The 24,258-nt window shown below is 40.3% G+C and overlaps 2 protein-coding genes across 3 annotated transcripts; both read right to left on the minus strand.

Moving 5' to 3' along the window:
* Nucleotides 1-1,414: 1,414 nt before the first annotated feature.
* pcsk9 (proprotein convertase subtilisin/kexin type 9) lies at nt 1,415-7,674 on the minus strand. Of its 2 annotated transcripts, none has more exons than XM_042005278.1 (12): nt 7,263-7,674; nt 6,886-7,077; nt 5,962-6,094; nt 5,126-5,259; nt 4,910-5,054; nt 4,579-4,775; nt 4,317-4,500; nt 4,053-4,229; nt 3,820-3,968; nt 3,580-3,745; nt 2,074-2,240; nt 1,415-1,980 (listed from the first exon to the last, which is right to left on the minus strand). In XM_042005278.1, the coding sequence occupies exons 1-12, from the start codon at nt 7,434-7,436 to the stop codon at nt 1,786-1,788; spliced, it is 2,013 nt and encodes a 670-aa protein (XP_041861212.1). In that variant the 5' UTR covers nt 7,437-7,674; the 3' UTR covers nt 1,415-1,785. The 2 variants fall into 2 exon arrangements, with proteins under 2 accessions (XP_041861212.1, XP_041861213.1); XM_042005279.1 differs by having other exon boundaries at nt 4,910-5,051; nt 7,263-7,673.
* Nucleotides 7,675-13,729: 6,055 nt separating this feature from the next.
* si:dkeyp-51f12.3 (uncharacterized protein LOC107988041 homolog) lies at nt 13,730-23,179 on the minus strand. Its single transcript, XM_042005360.1, has 3 exons — nt 22,812-23,179; nt 22,308-22,643; nt 13,730-14,486 (listed from the first exon to the last, which is right to left on the minus strand). Exons 2-3 carry the CDS (start codon nt 22,568-22,570, stop codon nt 14,321-14,323), a joined length of 429 nt encoding a protein of 142 aa, XP_041861294.1. The 5' UTR covers nt 22,571-22,643; nt 22,812-23,179; the 3' UTR covers nt 13,730-14,320.
* Between the last annotated feature and the right edge of the window lie 1,079 nt (nt 23,180-24,258).

Consider the following 24,258-nt stretch of genomic DNA (forward strand, 5'->3'; position numbering starts at 1 on the left):
GGACAATTGATTGGGCATCATTTAAAAAACAGCCTACCTTTATTGTAGCTGACCATGTCCATGAGAGCCATGAAAATATCTTTCAAACCATTACACCACCAAAATGTTGACACAAGGCGGGATGGATCCGTGCTTTCGTGATGTTTCCATCTAATTTTGACCATACCATCTAAATGTGGGGCTGAAAACGAGACTCATTAGACCAGACCAGGTTTTGTCCAGTTTTAATGAGTCTGAATTTTAGCCTCATTTTCCTGTTCTTAGCTGACAGGAGGCACCCAGTGTGGTCTTCTGCTGCTGTAGCCCATCAGCTTCAAGGCTGGATGTGTTGTGTATTCAGAGGTGGTACTCTGCATACGTTGGTTGAAACCAGCGTTTATCTGACTTCCAGTTGCCTTTCTCTCATCTCAAACCAGTCTGCCCATTCTCCTCTGACATCAACTGCTGCTCAATGATTACTTTCTCTTCTTCAGACTGTTCTCTGTAAATGCTAGAGATAGTTGTGTGTAAAAAACCCAGTAGTTCAGCAGTTTCTGAAACACTCAGACCAACAACCATGCCACATTGAAAGTCATTTAAATCTTCTTTCTTCCTCATTCTGATGCTCAGTCTTCACCACGTCTACATGATGAAACACATGAGGTGCTGGCATGTGATTGGCTGATTGGATATTTGTGATAACAGGTAATTAAACAGGTGTACCTGATAAGGTGGCCAGTGAGTGTGTTGCTTTGTGGTTTCTGAGACCCTCATCTTTTTATCACACACCTGGGAAATTTGGGATTCAGAATTTTGCTCATGGGAACTTTTGGCTGGTGCTGCTTCATGCTCTGATACCCACATCCCCTCATTTGAATATAAGTAGATATAGGTATCATTACAAAATAAAATTCCTCTGAATGCTGTCTATTAATAAAATTGCCATTTTTTAAAAGCATACACATTTAATTATTTTTTTTATTATTATTATAATTATTTTAAGTATTTAGAATTGATTGAAACAGCATTGCCTTCATGCCTTCATCTGTTTTCCCAGTTTAAAAGAAAACATCTTCACTGGTAAGGCATCTGTCATAAACAGTTAAATCAGCTGAACTGTTAGTGACATATGTGCTGTCGCAGTGTTTTACAGACTGTAGGCATCTGACGTCCAGTAAACACACCAGGCTGTCATGAGACAGACGTTTTGCTTCGTCTGTTTCTTTTCATTTGACCAGTGGCTCTCTAGTGATAAATTCCACTGTTACAGTAGTGTTTAATACCCTGGACACTCAGTAGATGTATCACTAGACTGTTTCCAAATAAATGTGAAACAAGTAGGTTATTTATCAAGCAGCTGTGTGTACAACTGTTTTGCTCCACCCACAACACAGCTGGAAACAGATTCATAAGGTACAACATCTGCATTCCTTGATGTGTTTTTATGTCTTTATTATTCACCAAAAAGCATATTTGCTTGTCTTACTCGTTTATTAGCTTGTTAAGAGGATACAGAGCGTACATCAGCTAAATACTGGGTCATTTTCAGTTTATATATTCATGAAAGCTCTGTATTACAGTCGTTTAGATACAAAAGATACAAAAATATTCAGTTATATTGTCAAACCTACATAAGCCTGTTTGTTAAAAGTAGCTAAGATGCACATCAATACAATATGGAGTATATGTCTAACTCTAAAATAGCACCACACAGACAGCAGACGTTATCTTAGTGAAAATAAAGTGGGTTTAAGGGTCTTGAGAAGAGTAAAAGAGGTCAGAGGGAAGACGAGCTGAAAGACTGGATCAGTTGGGAGTTGTTGCAGACTGCTCAGGTGGTGTGATGCGGCAACACACAGCGACGCCTGCTGCCCCACCAAACCCTGTGGCACTGCGGACTTGGCAGCTGTTGCCCTTAGCAACTGGCCCCAATATAGCAGAGTCCTGAGAGATGGCGCTACAGTCAGTCAAAGTCCACCCGGACGGACAGGACAGCTCAACCTACAAGAAATCACCAGAAGAACATTCGAGGGTAAGGACAGGAGTCCAGGACATGAGTTACATTTGTGTGATGTCCATATTTAAATGTCACACCTGATCTTTGTCAGCGGATATGTTTTCCAACAGCTGGCACTCGAGAGATGGAGCGTGGCAGCAAACTGCGTGTGAAGTGGTTCCTTCTTTTCCTTCGCAGCGGTTCCCATGTCCGTGGTGTGGTCGTGAGTCGGACGAGATCTCAGCTGTGGACCACGTTGTACACCCTGGAGGAGAATGGTCTGCATGCTTACACTGAAGGACTACTCAGGCAGCAGCCCAACCTTTACACCAGGGGTGTCAAACTCATTTAGTTCAGGGGCCACATACAACACAACTAAATCTCAAGTGGGCCGAACTGGTAAAATAACAGCATAATAACCAATAAATAACAAAAACTCAATATTTTCCCCATTGTTCTAGTGTAAAAAGTACAAGTACATTATGAAGATGTTTACATTTAATAAAATTATCCTTTTGGAAAACATCAGCAACAACTTGAAATTTCTTGAAAAATATAAGTTCAATTTCAACTAATTTTGCCTCAGTTTATTATTTCCACATGCATTAAAACGTACAGACCACAGTGCTTCTGCAAAATCATAAAAACTTTAATCACAGTTACTGAAAAATACAATATTTCACATTATGATTTCCACATCTGTGTAATAACTCACCTGAACTCACCTTATAATACAAATTAAAGGGGGATCTATTAATTAAGAAAAATAAAACATCACAAGGACTGGGCATAACTTCAAATGGACAAATTAGGAATTGCAGTTACTTTTATTAAAAATTGCAGGTAATATCTTCTGTATCATTTTCACATTTACCAAATTCAGGCCAATTTGGAGCATCCGGAGGGCTGGTTTTGGCCCCCAGGCTCTATGTTTGACACCCCTGCTTTATACAGACGTGATCATTAAAACAATAACCAAAGATTATGTAAAACCGTTGGAGTGTCACATTGATATTTAAAAACTCTTCATACCACACATATAGCTGGCATTTATGAGAGTGAGTTTTTCTCTCAGGGTGATTGCCATGGTAACATAATTGATCACAATGTTGTAAATGTAGCAGAACAAAAGCTTGTGCAGCTTAAATAGACTGCAGAACAATATCTAAAGAACATGTTTGACTGGGTTCAACACAGCGGCAATAAATGGTTTTACCAGCTGGTACCATCGATTGTTTCAACTCTCACATCTTTATTAAATATGAAGCTACAGAGCCTGGTAGATAATCTGTTAAATCAGATAAATCAGTTCAGAAACATATGTGTATTATTGGTTTATTAATATAACAGGCCTACAAAGAAGCTGTTATAGTTACTGGTCAAGGCCAGCGTATAGCATGGCCATGCTAATGCATTTTATGGTTAAAGCTGAAATGCATCAAAGCTGCTGCAGATTTCAAGGACACTCATTCTTATCACAAGCTGATGGCTTCATTCACACTGCATGGTCAGACCTAAAGGAAGGCTTGATCTTGAGTGTGAATGCATTTGAGAGTATTTAAGACGTCAGACTAAATGGTTAGATCAATATGATTGCGACCTACCAGTCAGGCGGTGCTGCGGGCCAGTGCACTGAGCATCTTGTCCAGGCTCAGTACTGGCGTGGGCCTGGCACTGCAGGCCACCGATCAAGCAGCACCGAGCAACAGCATACACACCATTACCTGCCGGGCCATTAAAGGCAACACACTCCATGTGTTCGTTGCTCGCCTGTAAACATAGACAGTTAGCAGCGTCTTGTGCTTGCATGCTTTGGATCTGAGTTTTATTCTGGTTAAGCTCACAGTGATGATTTCTCCCCCTCGGACGCCGTCGGGAGCATAGCTGCTGCAGCCCATCATTTCTTCCCCCAGACGACAGCGGCTCACGACCCTGTCGGTGCTTGCGATTCCTGACCTTCCTGACCATACTGAGCGACAAAGAAGCTCTTCATCTGCAAATGGAAAAAGTGCCCCAGTGTCAACCACGAATAAAATTCTTTTGAAGTGTGCAGGGTTTAAAGTTGTGAGGTACTAACTTGATGTAGGGTTGCTGGCGGAGGGCATAGCTGCTACCAGGTTTGGAGTGGTGAGATGATGTGTTTCAGACAGAGACTGAAAGTTGATTGTGTTGCTGATGGAATGATGCAGCATTGTCTGCAGAACCTGCACTGGCGATGCCATCTGATTGGACGACAGGATCACTGCTGCTATACCTACATGAAAACAGATAAAAATGTAAAGCACTTGTTATTAGTTTCTCTCTTTGCCTTTGGTTTAAGCATGATTGTGTGTAAACGCACCAGCAGCATGTGCAGCAGCCTGGGAGGTTCCACTGCGGGAGGTAAAACAGGTGCTGCAGTCACTGCTGGCACTAACAATGTCATCTCCAGGGGCAAACAGGTCAACACAGCGGCCAAAGTTGGTGCCACCTGCACCCTGTGACATAAGCTGGTCCGCTGAGTTAACTGCACCAACCGTGATGACCTGCATGCACAAAACACGTAAAGGTACTGTCAAGTTGGTCCAAGATGTGAAGACTCTTTAGATGGACTATTGTGTCACCTCAGGCTCTGATGCAGGCGAGTAGAGGCAGGCATCATCTCTGTAGTTCCCTGCAGCTGCAATGACCACAGCTCCATTTGCCACCATGTCTCGACATGCTGTGTTCAACGAGCGGCTGAAGCCACCGATGAAAGGCAGCAAAACCACCACTGCATCCACTGGGCGGAGCAGTAAGCTTGCTTGGATATACTCCATCCCTAAATGAAAAAAAAAAAAAAAAAAATGTACAATGCCAAAAAAAAGCAGAATGTTTTCTATGTCTCACAGAGATCAGAAAAGGTCAAGCCAGCCACCTGAATCTTTTCTTACAAGTTACATCTAGATGTCCTACCTGCTAGAGCTCCCGACACGGTCCCTTTACCCTGACAGTTGAGCACACGAACCAAGTTAACACCAGCACCACGAGCAACACCTGAATCCGATCCACTCACGACGCCTGCCAAGTGCGTGCCGTGACTGTCGCACTGACTGGCCTGCTGAAGAAACGAAGCTGAACGCCCCACTGAAACAAACTGAAAGCTTTGTTTCTCACCTGCATTTAACAAACCTGTCTGTGAACTCTGACTCCATCTTCCTCAGGGACATTATTGAAGTCTGTGATGAGCACACGTCCTTGAATCTCTCTGTGAAAGCTCTGCACACTGCCATCCAATAGATACACCTCTGCCATCCCTCCATCATCTGCACAGAAGAGAAAGTTTTTCTTGTTTCCATCTTATTTAACACTGGAAGTTCTGTTAGTTTAAGATCAGATATCTCAAACTCCGGCCCTCAAAGGCCACTGTCCTGCAGGTTTTAGGTGCCTCCCTGTTCCAATATACTTGATTAAAATTAAATGGATCCAGCATTTTGTAGAAAATTTATCCATAATGAGCCATTATTTAGAGTCAGATGTGTTGAAGCAAGAAAGTGTGTATAACCTGCAGGACAGTGAGCCTCAAGGACCAAAGTTTGAGACCCCAAGATTAGACAAAAGCTGAAGTTGTTCTGTGTTTTGCTTCAAGATGCAGTTTGCACCATCTAATAATGTCATCTGAAGCATCTGTGTGTGGCCACCTTGCAGTTAAAGGTTGTCATGGTGATAATAAATGTAATATTTGGGAATAAACTGCCAATCATGCGCCAAACTCTGAGTTATTACAAAGTTCTAAACACCTGATTAATATCATCAGACAGAGCAGAATCTTCTAATCTCAATGCATTGTTATAATATGTTAATTTCCTCATAAAGGTCTCAATTTCTGCTGTTTTTTCTCAGTTTATATTGGAGTACATGTTGTAATGATACATTAAATCAAATTAACTGTGTAAAGCTGTTTGTTTAACCCTAAATTACTTAAAGGCTTTTCTGCGTTTCACTGTGTGGGTCAGAAACAGACTCACTGGGAGGCCTATATGTTCCATTCTCAGAGATGCCACCATGAGGCTGCAGCAGCCTCTGCAGGTTCCAGGGGGCGCTCTGAGCAAAGATGGATGAGTCCTCCTCTATGTAATGGACATGAGGGAGAGTCACCGCCTGGCAGGGACATAATCAAAGAAAAATGATTGCACATAGTAAAAATATCCACCCACATATTACTTAATCATTTTTCATCATCTGAATTCAAAAAGAATATATGAGTATGAATCATGGAAGTCACGTAATTCATATTCAGACCCTATCTGACAAGAGACTACAAACTTTTTCTGGATTAACCTTACTCTTTGCTTTGAGCAATGCTGAGCAGAAAAATGATGCAAGTCCTTGGGGTCATAGTCAGCTGTCTGAAAAGTTGTGAGCATCAGTGATGTGAAACCTGTTTGTACTGCAGGTCTTCTGCTTTAAATTGAAGCTCCAACACACTCCCCCCTTTTTGTTTTTAAATGGGGGCCATTATTCCCATGTTATTCTAGTATATTTACTGCTTCTTTCATCCTATTCGATAGTCTTTCTCTTATACTTTTCTTTGTAAAGAAATCATTAATTCCCACAAAAACACACCCATTTAGCAGATCCAGATAACACACATCACCTAGTTCTTGTAAGATGGTGATCAACATAAGGTCTTCATCCTTTTGATTCTGGTAATGCATATTTTCTAAATTTCAGGAGGCAAAATTGCCACAGATTACAGACTTCTAAAAAGTTTTATGTCTATAATTCTTCATCCTGTGCAGATCTTAGTCATCTAAACAGAGGAGTCCTTGGGATCATAGTCAAACCTAAAAGGGTCCTTAAAACTTGTGAGGCAACATGCGATTAGCTAATCAGGATGTCTACCTGAAACACATTAGTACATAACTTTCCCTGCGAGGTACAGCATTTACCATGTGAAGGACATCACGGCTCATTTTGACCAGGAACCCCTGCAGAGCTCCAGAGTAGGTCTGCAGGATCTCCACCAGGTAGCCTCTCCTGGCTGCTTTGGCTCGCAGCCTCCTGATGGTCCTCTGCACTTGTGACTCGTGCGTCCCTGGGCGCAGAATAACCAAGTACTGTCCGGGCATGCGCCATGCCGCCTGGGAGGACATTGTAGGGAATATATATTACAGTTGATTATGCTACAGGTGAGCGCACGTGTTAGGTTGATATGGGTCCAATAATAGCTTTAGATTATCCAAATAACGATTAGATGAATGAAGACATCACATTGAACGGATGTTCATACCTCTCATCAAATGATTTTCCTTTTTCCCCCCTTTACCTTGTTGCACCTGAGGAACTCCGCTGCGGGCACGGCTCCAGTTTCAGGCTGAGTTCCGTCCTCGCGGATCAGATCCAGGATCATCTCGTCGTCCTCGGGGTAGTCCTGCGCACACACGGCCAAAGATGCGCACAAACACAGAGCCCAGCCAATCCAGGCTGGGGCGCAACGCATTCTGCACACCTCCTGACCCTGCTTCCAGCAAAACTATTCAAATAAACCACTAATGATTTTTTTTTCTTTTTTAAGTCTGATTTCTCCAGATATATTTTTTTGTTATTGTTTTTTAAGTGTCTCCGACAGCTGCGCGTCCTGAAGGTCTAACAGCCCGATAACAGCCTCCAACCATCTACTGTGATTTGAAATAATAAATAAAATCGAACAATTGATTCTTATGATTTAAGGCGGGGACTGGTGACGTCTCCACGGCTCACGCCACCGCTTTTGTATCGAATGATTGTCCTCCGTTAAAAACACCTCTCACTGTAAAAGAGTCATGTTTCATGCTCCCCCCCAAACCACCCTGAGATTATTTCATGTCATTCTGAGAAAACACTTCCTCTCACTTCAAGGTTGATGCTGTTTGAACACGTGCACTTAATGTGAACAATATGTTGTGTCTGGACGTGTATGCAGTCTCACTTGTAATTCATGACTGTTTGTAGTTTCATTTTGCTATAGCTATTTCAGAAATTTGAAGTTTCATTAAGCTGATGTAGCAGGGATTTGCTCAAAGCTACAGAAACTCCTGATTCTGTATTAAAACTGTCTTAATATTCGGATCTCAAACAGTCCCAATATAAACTGGAACAGAACAATAAGTTGTAAAGACACCAATGCGCTAATTTTTCTGCAACATTGTGCACTATTGACTTTTCTGCCAGGTTTCACTTCTTTCTCTTGCTGATCTCTGCTGCACATTTTTTTTTATTCTGAATTTGACAAGAGTTTAAAGATAAGTCATGTAACCAGGCCAGAACTTTCTCAGACCTGTAGGTCGGATATTCACTGGATTTGATGGTGGAAATCTATTAAAAAGCATTTCCGCTTTATCAAAAATTAATAACAAGTTGTGAATGCTTTTTACACTTCATTGTATCACACAGGGAAGTATTTGTTAGTACTTTTATTTGTCCAAGTTTAACTGCCTGGTTTAATTTCTTTAGGCTACAGATTTTAAACAGAACAATGTAACTTGGAAAATATAACATAGTTAACTGTAAATTGTCCAAAAGCTTATATTACAGACCTTTTCATCAAACATAAAACTAAACTTTTTTTACAGTCACTTAGTCCAGGAAAGGGGTCACCACAAAAACTGTGTCTAAACTGATCACCTTCTCCATCCCTTCCTGCTGCCATCAGAACGACACCACAGCCGACACTGCACGTGAGTTTATCTTTTAATATAATTTTAAATTCATATTTTTAATTGATGTTTCTCTTGTCTTTATTAATGTGTTATATTACTGTATTTACTGAAGTCAGTATCTATCTATCTATCTATCTATCTATCTATCTATCTATCTATCTATCTATCTATCTATCTATCTATCTGTTACAGCTTTTCTCACATTTTGTAGATAATTAAAAAATCAACTAATCAACTGTAATTGCAAACCAGTTTAAAACTGCAACCATGAAAAAGACTTTGCATAAATCAATTCCAATTCACAACAACATCTCGAGGCACCTCTACAGATACAGTCCAGTTCACTGTTAGACGACTTTCTACAAATTGTAATCATATAAAGCAATTAATAAAATAATTGCCAAACCAAGGAAACTGATAGATTGCATCTAGTCTTCTATTTGATTCAGTTCCCCATCTTGAGCATGCACAGGGTGATGGGCATCATTGGAGAGAAAAAAAACTCCCTTTTAACAGTTAAAAAATCCATAAGTAATGATAGATACAATGATAATAACCCAATAAAAGAATATATAAATTTGTGACTTCCATATTTTTGGGACAGCATATCAACACAAACACCTTACAGCAACTGTTAAGCATGGTGGTGGAGGGCTCATGATTTAGTCTTGTTTTGAAGCCACAAGAATCACTGAATCTACCATAAACCTTTCTGGATTCTGAAGTGTCCTGGTGTTAGAAAGCTAAAATGTAAGATGGACAATGATCCCAAACACAGCATCAAATCTGCAACAGAATGGTTGAAATAAATAAAATGGAAAATCAGTGTTTTAATGACCCAGTCAAATACCAGACCTCAACCTGACTGAAATGCTGAACCTAGAGTGTTGTGTATTGACTAATACCCAGAAACCTGAAATGAACTGAAACAATACTGCTCCTCCATAACAATGTGAATGACTCATCACATAGAAAAAGATTACTTCATCATGTTGGTTCAACAAGCTACTGACTCATGGGATGTACTTAGTTTTTTAAATAGTTCTTCAGGCATTTTGGCTTAATTTTGTTCAATAATGTCACAACTGAATCTGAGTTTCATTAAGATCTAGGACAGACCAGCTGATTTTATTTTATGATTAGTATTATTATAATTATTATGACCTGATATATAAAGCCACTGAATTTAAAAAGGCTATGCTTTCTCTTTCCCATCTTTTATAGTGTGGTTTTCAAACTCATGTAAACTGAGTTAAATTGCTGCATCCTTTTCTGCTCCATTAATTAATCTGTCTTCAGCAAGCCCCCCTCACACTAGAAGAACATGCAAAATAAATATATTCAGTCCAGGTTGCTTTAAGGTGCCCCAAAATTATGTCAATTGCATTATTGCATAATGTCGGCTGTACTAGCCATTATCCTTCAGTCTTATGAACACACACACACAGACACACTTTTAATCATGTGGTAAATAGCACCCTCTTCTGGGACAATATGTAAAACACATTTAGCTTTATTAACTTCATCATGACACATGCTGCTTCTATTGGCTGAAAATTAATGCACATTCAAGCTTCATCATGTATTAGTGATACATCAGAGCATTTCCCTGACTGTCCTCTTTGCAGCATGTTACTCTGGGTTGCTTTGATTGGATCAGTTTACTTTGATAATGTTATCTTTCTCCCTCAGACCAGCTGCAGTGTGGGACAGCTGTGACACTGGCTCTTCAGCACCTCAGGGAGAAGAATGCTGCCACTTGACTTTTGTCCATAGTAACCTGGCTGAGCTTCAGCGAGTCTGAAATGAGACGGGGGAGGAGGGAGAGACAGAAATAGAAGTCCAGTTCTTGCATTGTGTCCCCATTTTCTTACTTTTTGCCTCTGAAGACGAGCTTTGCTGAGCATGCATGTCTTTATCAGAGTGCTGAGCACTTGTGTAATTACAGAAACTATTACAGAAGCTGCTCAGCACAACCTCCTTCTTCAGCACTGGCCGCTACAAAAAAAATCAGACTCAAGTGTTGCAATCAGGGGAATATTAATGGCTCTCTGCCTTCATGTTTCTAACTAATTTAACCCTTTTTGATCACAACTATCAGGGCCCTTTTCCATTTCCTCCAATTTTCTAAGCCACTTTTCATTAAGCAAAGATTTAGAGACGATAAAAAATTTGTATCTGAAGTGAATTATTTCCACCCTTCCCCCTCACACAGTGCTGCTGTTATCATGTTCTGACAAGATGATGGACACTTAACATTCAGACCACAGGGAATCAGTGCAGTATACTATCTGAGTGTGTATTTGTGTATGACAATACCTTTCATCTTTTATTTCAACTGCAGCAAACTCCAAATCTTCCAGACTTTCCTTCTGAATCTCACCAGTCACAGTGACCTAATAAACACACAGCTTCAATTACCAATTCTACCGCCTCTTTTTTATTCTTCCTCTCAAACACACACACACACAACTATATATCTACCTTAGGATAGCACTGGCAGAGGCTCCACATAGTCCCGACACACACCATAATGACTCCCAGAACACACATTGTGACATAGATCAGGGGCCGCTCCTGCATCATGATGAATAAGCCGATTGCCACCACACACATACCTGCCACTATCAAGCCGTATCGATATGGTTTCCCCTCTGCCATCACTGAAACCTGTGCCTGTGTCAACTTAAGACTCAGAGGAGAGGTTTTCTGCACTTGTGTCAGGGCTTGAAGGTGAGGGTGGAGAAAACACAGTTAGGGTTCCACTCTGCTGCTTATTACAGCCTGCAGCCAGCCTGCTCAGGTCAGGTATAAAATTGCAGGTGTGTGTGCATACTTCATAGGTCACCTTGCTTCTGGCTGCTGGCAAAAATGAAACTTGCAACTCAGCTCCTGAGCATTACTGAGTTGTTTGATGTGTAGACATCTCTACTTTTCAACTCTCCAGGGGGTTTCCTTCTTTTACATAAATAATCCAACAACCTTGGGGAGCTTTGTGTGCATTTATTATCTCAGGTTTATAGTAATGTCACAACAAATCCAACACTGGACACTCTGTAAACAGCGAATACAAAGCTGAGCGATAAATAATGCTTTCCTGTTAGCATTCTGCTGTCACTAGTTAATGCTCTTGGGGCTAGAAAAAGGTGCAGATACAGAGAGGAACTATGCAGCTGTAAGAAAACTTACTGTGTTTGAAGAGTACTGTGCAAGCACAGTTATAAGTCACATGAATTCAAGCGGGCTAATAAAGGCCTGCAGCCAATCTGTTTACACATACAGAACTTTTATGTGAAAGTGAAAGGCCCAATAGGCCGAATTAAACAGATGTGATTATTTTAATCAATCTCACAAAGCATGTGTAATGTAGACATGACAGAGACACATTCAGGCTCAAGTATGAACAAATCTAAAGAGTATTTGGGGGGGTTCCCTTCCTTTAGTGTGTTATTGCCTTTTTTGTATCAAGTAGAAGATCTGCAGTCACGTAGCACAAAGCTTGAGCAATAGGGAGTCATTCTCTGACACAAAATACACAAAACGGATTTAAATACCTCGCTTGTAGTCCAGTCTTTTTGGTTACAACTCATTGATTTAAACAAGTCTTGAACCTTATTATCATGGTTTTCAGTTAATTTTTATTCATTTTATTTAGCATTTGTTACAAAGCTGATGGCTGAGCAGTAGAGGACATCAAGCTTTTTGTAACATAGCCTTACGTGACTGATCTGTAAATGACATCATTATAATCAAACATGGAAAGCATGGACATTTGAACTAGTATTAGCCTTGCAGAATAAGGAAGAAGAGCAGAGCGCAGAAGCAGAAGAGCCCATGTGAAGCAAGGGATCCTCAACCCTGGTCTGAAAGGACTTGTCTGCTAATTACCCATTAGTTTAAATCAGATGTGTTGCAGCAGATAAACTTCTAAAACCTGAAGGGCACCTGCCCTTGAGGGCCAGGATTGAGGATCCCTCCTGTGGAGGAAGCAGATTTTTTTATCTTTGATGTTGGGCTGTAATTTGTCAGTGTGGTTTCAAAAGGACAGAGTGTTGTCTAGCCAGATTACCAGATATTTATATTTAATAAACTGGTTTAAAGGTGTCCCATCATGGTTGAAGATACTTGGTGTATCTGAGTGCACATGTCGCCTGCCTTACCAAACCACATGACTTTGGTCTTGTAGGTCTTGTCTTGGAGAGACCCTGCTGGAGACTACTAAAACTAAGCTCAAGTTGTTCACAAACTGTATCCAGGGAGGTGCTGACAGGGTAAAGGATTGTGTCATCAGCATAGATATGAATGGATAAATCCACTTGAGAGTTTGTTATACAATTAAAAGTAAATGTAGAAAAGGTTGGAACCAAGGATCAATCCCTGTGAGACATCTTTAGAAACAGGAAAGGGCTGAGATAGAAATAGCTTTGATTCCATGCACTCTGTGAGGTAGTTTGAGAGCCAAGACAGAGATTTACCAGACGCCAACACTGCTAAGCAAGTCAATGACACAAGTGTGACACATGATAACAAATTATTGGCTAAATCAATAAAAGCTTCTGCACAATGCAACTTAGAATCCAGGACACAAGTGATATTATTTAGGACTTAGTTTGCAGCTGTGTGAGGGTTAAGACCTTAGACAGACATTAAACAATAGAGATAGGCCTATGATGCCACCAGGTGATGCCACCTGCAGAAGACTTTGCGATCAACCTTAACTTCCTTATTTCAGCAAACGCTTCAAAATTTATTTAATATGTTGGCTGCCAGAGCAACTAAGCATCTGAGAGACTTAAGACCCAATGGGCTGCTTCTAATTTAACAGCTTCTTCCGAATAACAGCAAAATTTATATTGTGCGAAATATTTTGCTTCAGTACACTGAGCTTCTAATGTGGCAAACTTATTATTCAGCTATGAACATGTACCCACAGACTGAAGCTGTGTTGAAATTATTATCCTGAGGGACAACTGTGGAAACTAATAAATAAGGCCTGGGTGTGGGTTACTGGGTTTGCTAAACAGCATTGCATTACAACATTCTGTATTGTGCAGCACAATAAAGACTATTTAATGTCATTAATCAGGCATAGTACAAAAGTGAATCCTTTATTTCTTCACAGGATAAAACTGACCAATAACTGATCCAAAATACTCCATATTTTTAACAATTCTTGCCTGCATTACAAATGTACATTTACTTAAATAATAATACTTCATAGTAGTGGCCTTGTATGTACTTACCTTTCAGATACACAATCAGTTAAAAAAGGGGTCATTTAAAAAGCATAGTACAAGAAATAAACTGTTTTTATTTTATTTAATAAACTTATGAAAATAATCTCATATAATTCAGTGTAAAAAGCGATTAACTGACATAATGAATGACAGTTGATCAAACATCAGAGTGGTTAATAGGTCTAGCCCTGGTGTTAACTGTTTCAGCAGTATGTCACACCACATCAAATTAATTGAAGCAATTAAAAAAAAAATAGCTTAATGCAAAAAAAAGGGGGGGTATAGCAACCATAAAATAACAGTTTAAACCACATTTTCAGTTAGTCCTAAGGCACAGAGAAACCTGCTGCAGTGACTTCACTGACAGCACAGAAACGAACATTCAAAGCTCTCGAGTAAAACCGACGACAAAAGGCACTGATGAGAGTTTTACGAGGCGGGACAAAAGATTAAAGCTGCTGGCTGTGCTCCTGGCTATTCATCACTGTGTCGTAGGATGGAGGTGGCTCCATAGTCCAAGGCGGAGGGGTTGATGGTAGGGAGGGTTCGGGTTCGGGCTCCGGCGTCCCGTCAACAGAGTCAGCTGACATCTCTCGACGAATTCGATCCAACCTCCTGAAGACAGAATATGAGACAGAATAAGAACAGGAGCTGTTTTCAGGTGTTACTTATACTCCCTTACACTGTTTACAACTGCTTCAACAGCCTTTTATCCAAACAGTTTTTTAGTATTATTATCAAAGGTGGCAATGTTGTCCAAGATATGCATGCAAGATATGCTAAGGTAGGGATGATAACAATGTCATATATGAACAAAAAAAAGAGCAAAGGGAGAAAAAAGAAAATCAATGCTTTATTAGCTTGTATGATGCACTGTTATGTTATGTAACATAACTAAAGGGATCATCCAAGTCACCACAAGTAAACTTTCTGAGAACAGAGTGCTCTACTGGAAAATATGAAACTATGAGATCTTAAAGATACGATGCAGCTTGGTCACTAAGAGCTTTATATAAGGAGAAGACTTTTCACGTGTATTCAGGAAGCTAATAATGACAAGTAAAAATATGAGAAAATAATCCTTCTAATTTTAATCAGAACTCATCAGAACTATATTTTGGATCACTGTCACCCAACGCCCCATGCATGCTCAGGATGGGGGACTAAATCAAAGAGAAGAGTCTATGCCAGGCATGTCAAACTGGTCCAGCAAAGGGCCGTGTGGCTGCAGGTTTTTGTTCCAGCCAGCCAAGAGCACACAGTTTGACCAATCAGCTGTCTGAAGACTGAGATCAGTTGATTGAATCAGTCAAATCTGGTGTGCTGCTGCTTGGTTGGAACAAAAACCTGCAGCCACACGGCCCTTTGCTGGACCAGTTTGACATGCCTGGTCTATGCTATCTGTTCGTTTTTCTTAGCTAAAAGTTATTTTTATAAGTTCACACATGTTATTATAAAAGGAAAACAGGGATCATGCAATGGATTTTTTTTAATTGGATAATAATGGAAAATGTCCCAAATGACCGTAAAACGCTTTGAGATGACCTTTAGATGGCTTTGTACAAATAAAGCTGAATTAAACTGAACTCTAGGAAACAAAAAACAAGACTTAACAACTGTTTACAGACTGTTTCCCAAAAAAATACAGTATCTGTAGTAGAAATTATGTAAACAGTGGCATGGTAAGGCATCCTTAAGATGTTGTTTTCTGATGGAAACTGCAATGCATGCCTATGAATATGTTAAAGTCATAACTAACTAGATATTTGAAACTATCCATGTATTTATTTGTTATGTTCTAACCCACACTATGTACTTTTAGACCTAAATAAATATTAGGATCTGTAAGAAGGAGCTAAGAAGCAAAATACAATTGTTGAAAACATTGTGGACAATGAGTCTCGAACCAGAACGCTTTTACATGAAAAACTTAAAGACCTGTGATTTAGTGACTCTCATCCTCTATGGCTGAAATGCACAGCCAACCCAAACCTTTAAACTAACGTGCAGCACATTTCAGTGCACTTTACCTCATGCCTCACCCTTCCAGTACTAACATTTCTGCTGATAGTGGATGTCAACATGGAATGTGTTTTTTACCATGTTAAAATTTTAACAGTATTTTATATGTTTCCACAGAGCTGCAATCATTTATGATTAACTTGTAGTTCTTCAGCTGAAAGCCCTTTTCTTTTCCTGACTTCAATGTTAGGAAAGTGTGTGATTTTTCTGCAGTTAAAGATCAGCCAGTTAAGTCTTTTTTCTTATAATAGACTAAATCCTGCAGCTCAAATATATTTGCAGACACAACAAACTCCCCCTACAGTTACTTCTCCTGCAGCTGCTTTGATGCCTTCAGCCTCCAACAATGACGCAGTACTTTCTTTGACATTTATTTTAACGTCTTCTGATCTCTCAAAAATATTGTTTTATGACAAGCATCAGCAAGTCGCAATATAAAGTTACATTAGGCTTACAAAAACCAAACAGTCTGAGTTTTGTCAGTGACTGGGGGATAAAAGAAAAAAGCTGTAATGATGAAAGCGTTTGTTCTTGGCACCTCTCTTCCTCAATCTTGGACAATGAAGAGAACTATTGTAGGCCGAAGTCTGTCCGCCACATGTGTGTATAGGCTGTTTTCTCCATGACCTACTTCTAAAAGTTGTTCCACGATTAGAAAATTGTTTTCTTTTCAGCATCACAACCTATCAGGTTCAGAAATGCTTTACTGCTCTCTGTTACAGACTGAGCGCTCTAACTAAAACACAGTTATCTTTCCCAGTAATCCTTTTCAACAAGACCAGTGGATGGTGTGTTCTGTTATTTGTCTGCAAGTGGAATCTTCTTTGAAAACAAACGGGAAGCCTGAAATTTTGCAGAAAAGGTTGTAAAAGGAAAGCATTCTACTCCGTGACAGGAAATTCCTGTGTGATGGTGAGCATACTGGTTCACCTTACTGGAATGGACTGCAATATCTCAGCAGCTGCTAAATTAAATTCCAACCACACTTGAGCAGGGATTCACAGTTCCTACAGAGTAAACACTTGATCTTTCCTCTGTAACACTACAAGGTGGCTTTGAGTGAAATATATTGACAAATATTTGACTGATTACCATTCAATTTGTCACAAACATGACTCCCCATGGATGATTTTTAATTCCCTAAATTTGAGTCTCCATAAAACTGAGGACAACTCCAGAAGCCTCAGCTGTACATAGCACTGAATGGCTAATTAGGGCATTTTTGCATCCTAACACTGTAATTTAAGATGACCAACATGTTCCACATACCTGCTGACTGTTAACGTTATAAGCATGTAAGCATGCTGACTTTAGCACAGAGCAACCTTCAGGAGTCTCAAATCTCACACATTGGACGTAAGACATTTCAGTTTGTTTACATGCTCACACACCACAAATAGTCTCACAATAATAAATCATAGGAAAATTATGAAAAATTTTTAAACTGGCAAATTTTCCCGGGGAGTTGGAACATACCTTAGACAAGCACAGCCACTGTGGGTTAACTCCTGAAGAAAAAATCTTAACTGGTGGTGATTAGATTTAAACATTTGACTCTTATAAAGTGAACTGCGCGTGTTGTGGTGCTCATTCCATTTTCAAGGCTGTCACACAATGATTCAGAGGGAAGTTTTTCAGCTCACCCACATCATTTTCCTCATGTATCTTTAGGTAATCAGTAGTGATGTGCGGATTGATACCAAAATATCGATACTACGGAGATCAGCTTTTTATGTTCTAGAATAGATTTTCATGTTAGAATATGGATATTTTAGTGATTTGAGATAAGAATACAGTCCATCATGAAGTGGAATAAAGTGGAAAGTACCAATAATATCAGGATATTCTCTAAATTATACCCAGTTGGCAGGAACTATTTTTTCTTCCGCCTGCCAAAGTCATATGTAAAATGGCACATTGTAGGGGTGCAGCAGCGCATCTTTCACTCTCTCATGCCGTAACATCAAGTGTGGAACTGAACAGGAACGGTATGATGTGTGTGGGAAGACACAGAGGCACCACAATCCTCCTTAAACATCTGAAAGTCAACCATAACACAGTATATAATTAAATTATGATGAGGAAGAGGAGGAGAGGGACAGGTGCTGCAAGGGCGAGATGTGTCACTCTTGGAGTCCTTTGATGCTGCAGGCACGTACAAACCACTATTCAGAGGGAGAAAAGGTGATGCTGTGGACCACTGATGCTACATTTTGGGAAAGTGATTTTCATCTGTCTGCTAGGTTCAGGTTTTTGTGTCGATGTTCAAACAATAGGAGTTCCCCTCATTCTTAAGACTATTGCATCCTGTTTTGTTATGTACGGCATTAAATATGGTTATGAAATAAGAAAATGCTGCAATAAATATCTGTATGAGTTCAACTTGGAGTGATATGTGTCTCTGAGATCAGCTCATATTAATTCAACAGGCCTAGATTTAGTCGGTAAGGAAGCTGCAGAGGCTGGTGTTATTAAATATACAGTAAAACAGCCATTGTGGGTTTTTTAAATATGTATGAAAAACAATTAATTGGAGAAAACAATAAATAACGTCAATCCCTCTCGTTTGTTTAAACTGATGGCTAACTAAATATTTTAATAATTAGTTGTTGACAAACATGTAATTATTGTGGCATTTATATATTTATTTTTGCATTTTACTGGTAATTTCAGTTTGAGTCACAAAGTATTCTATAAAAATGTAAAATATCCCATCCTTTCCCCTCAGAGCAGCCTGCTTTGAAAGTGATTTTCCAGACACATTAAGTTTCTGTATCGGTATCACCGATACTGGCTTGTCGTGCTAGCACAGTGCATTGTGGGACTTGTAGTACTAGTGGTGGTGCACACACCTCCTCTTGGAGGTTGCAACACCAGAACGACCCACATCCCAACCAAAGACAACACTTGATTGGAGGTTCAGTAGCTGTGATTATGTACTAGTGTAAGGCATGTTCCAACATCCAGTGAAAAATTTCCAGTTTAAAAATGTTTTTTGCTGGACTTCGGCATTGTCCTATGATTTCTCAGCATGAGAAAGTGAGCTTGTGAACAAACTGAAATGCATGTCTGACAAAAATACGTGAGAGTTAAGAGCCCTGGATCGATAACCTTGTGATTACTAAGGTTGTACCATGTGACAAAGGCAGCATGCTAAGCCTAACAAGATAGCCTAACAATAAAAGACAACAAGGTTGTAGATTTTTATTTTGTTGTTGTTATTGTTGTCAATGCAATTCCCTCACATGTTGCTATTTGAGAAACTGTTAGAGAAAATCAGTTCAACAAAACCATAAATCAGGAGCTTTGGTGGCAGCTTACACAGGTTGTAGTAACTGCTAAAATTAGCATGCTAATACTTCAAAAGTCAGCAAGGTTGTAGTCAAAAGCCCCTTCCCGACTGTAGAAACTTTTTGAAGTTCCTATAACCTTTTCAGGAACCAGGCTGCTTTTTCATGCATTCGGACATATAGGAACTAGGGGTAAAGGCCCTTTGTTCCTATAACCATTTAAGCTCCTACTCCAAGGCAGGGTCTTTTTGAGGTTCCATAGGAACTCTCATGATGTAAGTGCTTGGCGATCGCTAGCTACGCCTCTTGCTGGAGTTCTACTTGTATCTACCGCTTCTTGTGGCCCCGGCCATTTTTAAAAATCACTCTTGCAGCTGCGGTTTCAGCAAAAGGATGACAAAAGAGAATGGACAAAACAAGCAATAAATGGACCGACGAGGAGGTCAAAGGTCTTCTGGTCGTCTACGTCACCGAGGACATCCAGAGAGGTGTCCAAGACTCGCAGCGGAATATCAAGATTTTCGCGGCAATACGTTCAGAATTATAGAAAGTGGGGATTTTCCACAACGTGAAGCAGTGCAGGGAGAAAATGAAAAAACTAAAACAAGACTATAACCATTAACCACCATCAGCCATCACCAGCCAGCTGCCAGCACCGTCATCCGCCTGAGACCCGGTAAAGAAAATTTTGCATTGTACATGCATGCTCTTGAGTATTACAGTAGTATTGTTTTACTGTTGCGGTATGTTAAGTATCTTTCTCCACCCTCCCTTTTTTTGCAGGAAAGAGAAAAAGGACAGACACTCCTCTGACTACTTTGCAGGACATGCTTGAGCACAGATGGTGGCTCTATGGGCAGAGATGGCAGAGGCCGGCCACTGGTGACAGTTTTGTTACTGTGTGTTTTGATTTCTTCATTTTTTTAAAAAGTTTTCCCTATACGAAAATAAAAGACTTTGTCTAGAGTCAGAAGTATTCAGCTTTTGTCATTGGAACCAGCGATGTCAATTTAGCCACCAACTACAGATTTTAAGCCTGTTATAATGCTGTTTTTGTGTTACTGTATCTCCACATACTTTTTCTAAACCACAAGTCTCAAACAACCCCTCCAGTGACAAATTAATCCTGAATTTTTCTAATGATAGATTTCATAATGCACACAATGCTTAAAAATAGTTGAAGAGATCTTTATTCAGCAAAGAAAAAAATGCACTGTTAAGTTGTTAAATTATCTGTGGAACAGTTTTTCATTATGTATGCCCATGTATACATGTATAATCTTACTGTTGTACTTCAAAATATGATCACTATGCAGAGAAAGTGTTTTGGGATTAGTTGGAAGACACGAAGTAACGCATCAAAGCTGCACGCACTCCAACTACTTCTGTATCTGCAGCCGGTGGTTGTGTTGGAGTATTGGGCTGTGGATAAGGGTTGTCTTCACTACACTCCTGGCTCTACATGGACTTCATCCTGTCAAGGCTGCAGTCATTGTGCTTTTGTAGGCATCAACATCTTCCTTTTAGTCTGCCATAATGGTTGAATGTCTCTTGTTGGTGTGTGAGGGAGACGTTGTCCGGGAAGGGCTTCATGAGCCAGCTTGTCAGTGGATAGGCAGCATCTCCAAAGGTGTAGTAGCCAACATCCTGCCCTCCTATGTTCCTGCACTGCTGTGAAAATACCTTCCCTCTCTCTGCCAGGTCCCTCAGCCTTGACAAACGTAAAACTCTGGAGTCATGCAAGCTGCCCGGTTGCCCAAGGTTCACACTCCAAAATCAACCTCTTCTATCTACAACTGCCTGTAAAATAATAGAATACCATCCCTTCCGGTTTAAATGCTCCGTGTGGTACTCATGAGGTGCTAAAATAGGAATGTGGGAACCATCAACAGCCCCAACACACTGTGGCACCCCCCCCCCCCATCTTTGCTAAAAGTACTGAGACATTTCTTTTAGTTTTTGTGCATTTGGCATCTTAATAACTTCCGGGAACAAGATTTCTTCCGCATAAGATCAGAACTCTATTAAACAGTTGCAGGCAGCTGAAATACCAACTCCAAATAACTGTGCTGTGCTCCTGTACTCAGAGTTAGTGGTGAGTTTCCATAAAGCAACAGCAACTCTCTTTTCAAGCTGTACAGCCGGACAATAAGTCGTGTCCATTCTCTCCAGTCCAGGCTTCAGGGGGTGACAGATGTACTCAAATGTCTCTCTGGACATAAGGAAATTCTCTATCCACTGCTCATTGGTAAAACTGGGAACAACATTTTTTCACCAGTCATCAGCTTTGCTCCTGATCCAGACCCAGTTACAATAAACCTACCATCTGAAAATACTCACTTAATGTAATATGTTCAACACAAAAAGTAGAATACTGTCTGAAATGTTCACTTATGACATGCACACAATAGGCGCATGTTTAATAAGTTAAACTTACACATCGTCTCCTTTGTCTGCGGCGCTGTGCTCTCCAATGTTCCTCCATGAAACGAAAAATTACGCTGTAAACACAGCAATTTCTTTGTTCTCCATATTAGCTTTTTGGTGGTGTTTTGTGCTCTGTTTTTTTTTTTTTTTTTGCGGGTTTTGTTTTGTTGTTGTGTGGCGCTAAAGTCACACGTCACTGCCGCACATTGTTGCATCACATCGACCCCCCAACCCCCTTATCTCATGTGTGAATGCAACATGAAACAGTTTCCCTGGGGAAGGGTACTTAAAAGAACTATGGTAGTTCTTAGGACTGTCTGAATGCCCCTAAAGGTGCTGTGGGGCCCCATTTGAAACTTTGCCCAGGGCCCTAACTCTCAAACTGCCTCTGGCTGTAAATATTTTCAAATGTATTTATTTATTTTAAAGTTTAATTTGTTGATTTGTGATTCCTCACAAGTTGGTTATTTGAGTTGCTGGCCCAAAAATGTATTATTTATTTGTTTTTTTTTTGTTTGTTTGTTTGTTTTCATTTACTTTCATTTTTATATAATGTTGTCTATTATTAAACACTACTGAATGTTTCAATCAGATGCTGCCAAAGAATGTGTTTTAATCTTTCCCATCCTCTTGTTTAAGCCTGAAATACTATTGTTTGCTCTTTTCTACTCACACATGCTTTAGAAAGAGTGTGTACCTTTGTATAGCCAAGCTCTGCTGGGGGTTGAAACGCGTACCCGTGCGGGGGTGCAAGAGAAAGTGTCCTGGCACTGCTGCCTGGAGGTTTCTCATGGCCATGCACAGTCCAGTAGCCAGCAGGCCCACACCCCCCAGGCATAGAAATATCCCGAGTAAATACATCGGGACTGATGAATTGGTCATGCCCCAACCAAAGCTGAGCCCCCCAGTAGTCAGCAGCAGCACCCCCAGACAGAGCAATGTGCTATGATGGACGGGCATCTCAGGAGCTCCAGCCCTCCAGGGGTTCACTTCTTCCAGTTACAGTTGCGCATCCACCTCGGTCACAGCCAGTCTGGAGGAGGGAGGAGACAAGTTAAGGTCCAAGAAACATGTGGAAGTAAATGAGAAAACAACTAACAGCAGCAAACAAGCAACAGCAGATTTGTGCAACATGTAAATCATCTCCGCGAGCGTGTGAGGGAGTGAGCGAGCGCGCGTTAAACATCGATCCTCTTCATACCTGACGGGAAACCGCGCGGACGAGCTGTTCAGCTGCTGTCTGAGATGAAGCCGTTGTCATTCCTCTTTTTCTTGTCATCGACTTTGATTCTTCCCGTGGTCTCCGCCTGATGCCTTACCGATCCCTGGAAAAATCTGGGGAAACAGTCTATCCGGGTCAGTCCGTATATCCTGTCAAGCCTCCGCGCCTCTATCATGATGTGCCCCTCTGCCGCTTTGCTTTCTTTCCCCAAACAGCACTCATATCCGGTTTTGGAGAGGCGGGATTGTGGCAGATCCCTTAGATAGGAGTTGGTGTTGCCTGTTGGCAGGTTTCCGTGTGGATTTCATCTGGCCACGGCAGCGGAGAGTTGCGCTGTGAGGAAGTGTTCTTTCTTTTTTGAGGACGCGTTTAGTGACGAGACCAGGAGGGCAGGGCGTTCACACGGTCTCTGTTGTCACTGCCTCATTTTTGGCAAAATGCTCAAACAGAAGGAGTTATGGTCACAGTTAAACATAAACTACAACATTATATGATTGTATTGAAACTAAATTTATTGTAGAGGTGGATCCTTAGTCATTAAATCTAATTTTGTGGTCCTACATTCATCTAATCTGTCTTTAACTTGTTGCCAGATTTCAGCCTTTATCTCTCAAGGTCTGAATGTACACTTTGTTTTAGAACATAAACAACTAAGCAGATGTTAAAACCGAGACATATTACCATTTCATGGAAAATATTTGAATTTGATGGCAGCAGCACATCTAGAAAAAAGTAGGAACAGGGAAACATAGGTCTGGAAAAGTATTTGACACAAATATAAAGCAATTATAGAAACATTCAAGAACTATTTAGGTTAGGTGGAAACAGATCAGTAACATGACCTGTATAACAGGTTGGACAGAGGTTCACCGGATAAACTGGAAAAAAAAAGTTCCTCAATGTAAAATTGTGACTACTTTTAAGATCCCACTATCCACAGTGTGTAAATCACCAAACGATTCAGAGAATTAGGAGAAATCTCTGTGCGGAAAGGACAAGGCATGAGATCAAAACTGCATGATGATCTTGGGGTCCTCAGGGAGCACTGCATTACAAACAGTCATGATTCTCTACTGGAAGTCAATGCATGGGTTTAGGAAAACTTCTAAAAATAACTGTCTGTGAGCATAGTTTACCATGAAATCCACAGTTTGCAGCTCTATCATTAAAATAATAATAATAATCCATACATGAACACAATCCAGAAGTGCCACCAACTTCTCTGGATCAAAGCTCATTTAAAAATAGCAGAAATAGTGAAATTTAGAAGTGTATGAGTTTTGAAAATCATTGCATTCTGTTTTTATATATTTTGTACAGCATCCCAGTTTTTATTGGAACTGAAGTTGTACATCTCTTAGAAAGAGATACAGAATTAATAAAAAATAAAAGGCAAGAGACATAAATGAGTGAACACACATAGAAA

The sequence above is a fragment of the Melanotaenia boesemani genome, chromosome 14 (assembly GCF_017639745.1).
Source record: "Melanotaenia boesemani isolate fMelBoe1 chromosome 14, fMelBoe1.pri, whole genome shotgun sequence".
In the NCBI taxonomy this organism is placed as follows: Eukaryota; Metazoa; Chordata; class Actinopteri; order Atheriniformes; family Melanotaeniidae; genus Melanotaenia; species Melanotaenia boesemani.

Coding starts and splice junctions, on each gene's coding strand:
- si:dkeyp-51f12.3 (XM_042005360.1), bottom strand. CDS start 22,570: ATGCCCGTCCATCATAGCACATTGCTCTGTCTGGGGGTGCTGCTGCTG. Junction 14,487..22,307: donor CAGAGCTTGGCTATACAAAG/GTACACACTCTT, acceptor TTCTGTCTTCAG/GAGGTTGGATCGAATTCGTC.
- pcsk9 (XM_042005278.1), bottom strand. CDS start 7,436: ATGCGTTGCGCCCCAGCCTGGATTGGCTGGGCTCTGTGTTTGTGCGCA. Junction 3,969..4,052: donor CGCCAGCAACCCTACATCAA/GTTAGTACCTCA, acceptor TTCCATTTGCAG/ATGAAGAGCTTCTTTGTCGC. Junction 2,241..3,579: donor CCCGCAGCACCGCCTGACTG/GTAGGTCGCAAT, acceptor ATTCTCCTCCAG/GGTGTACAACGTGGTCCACA.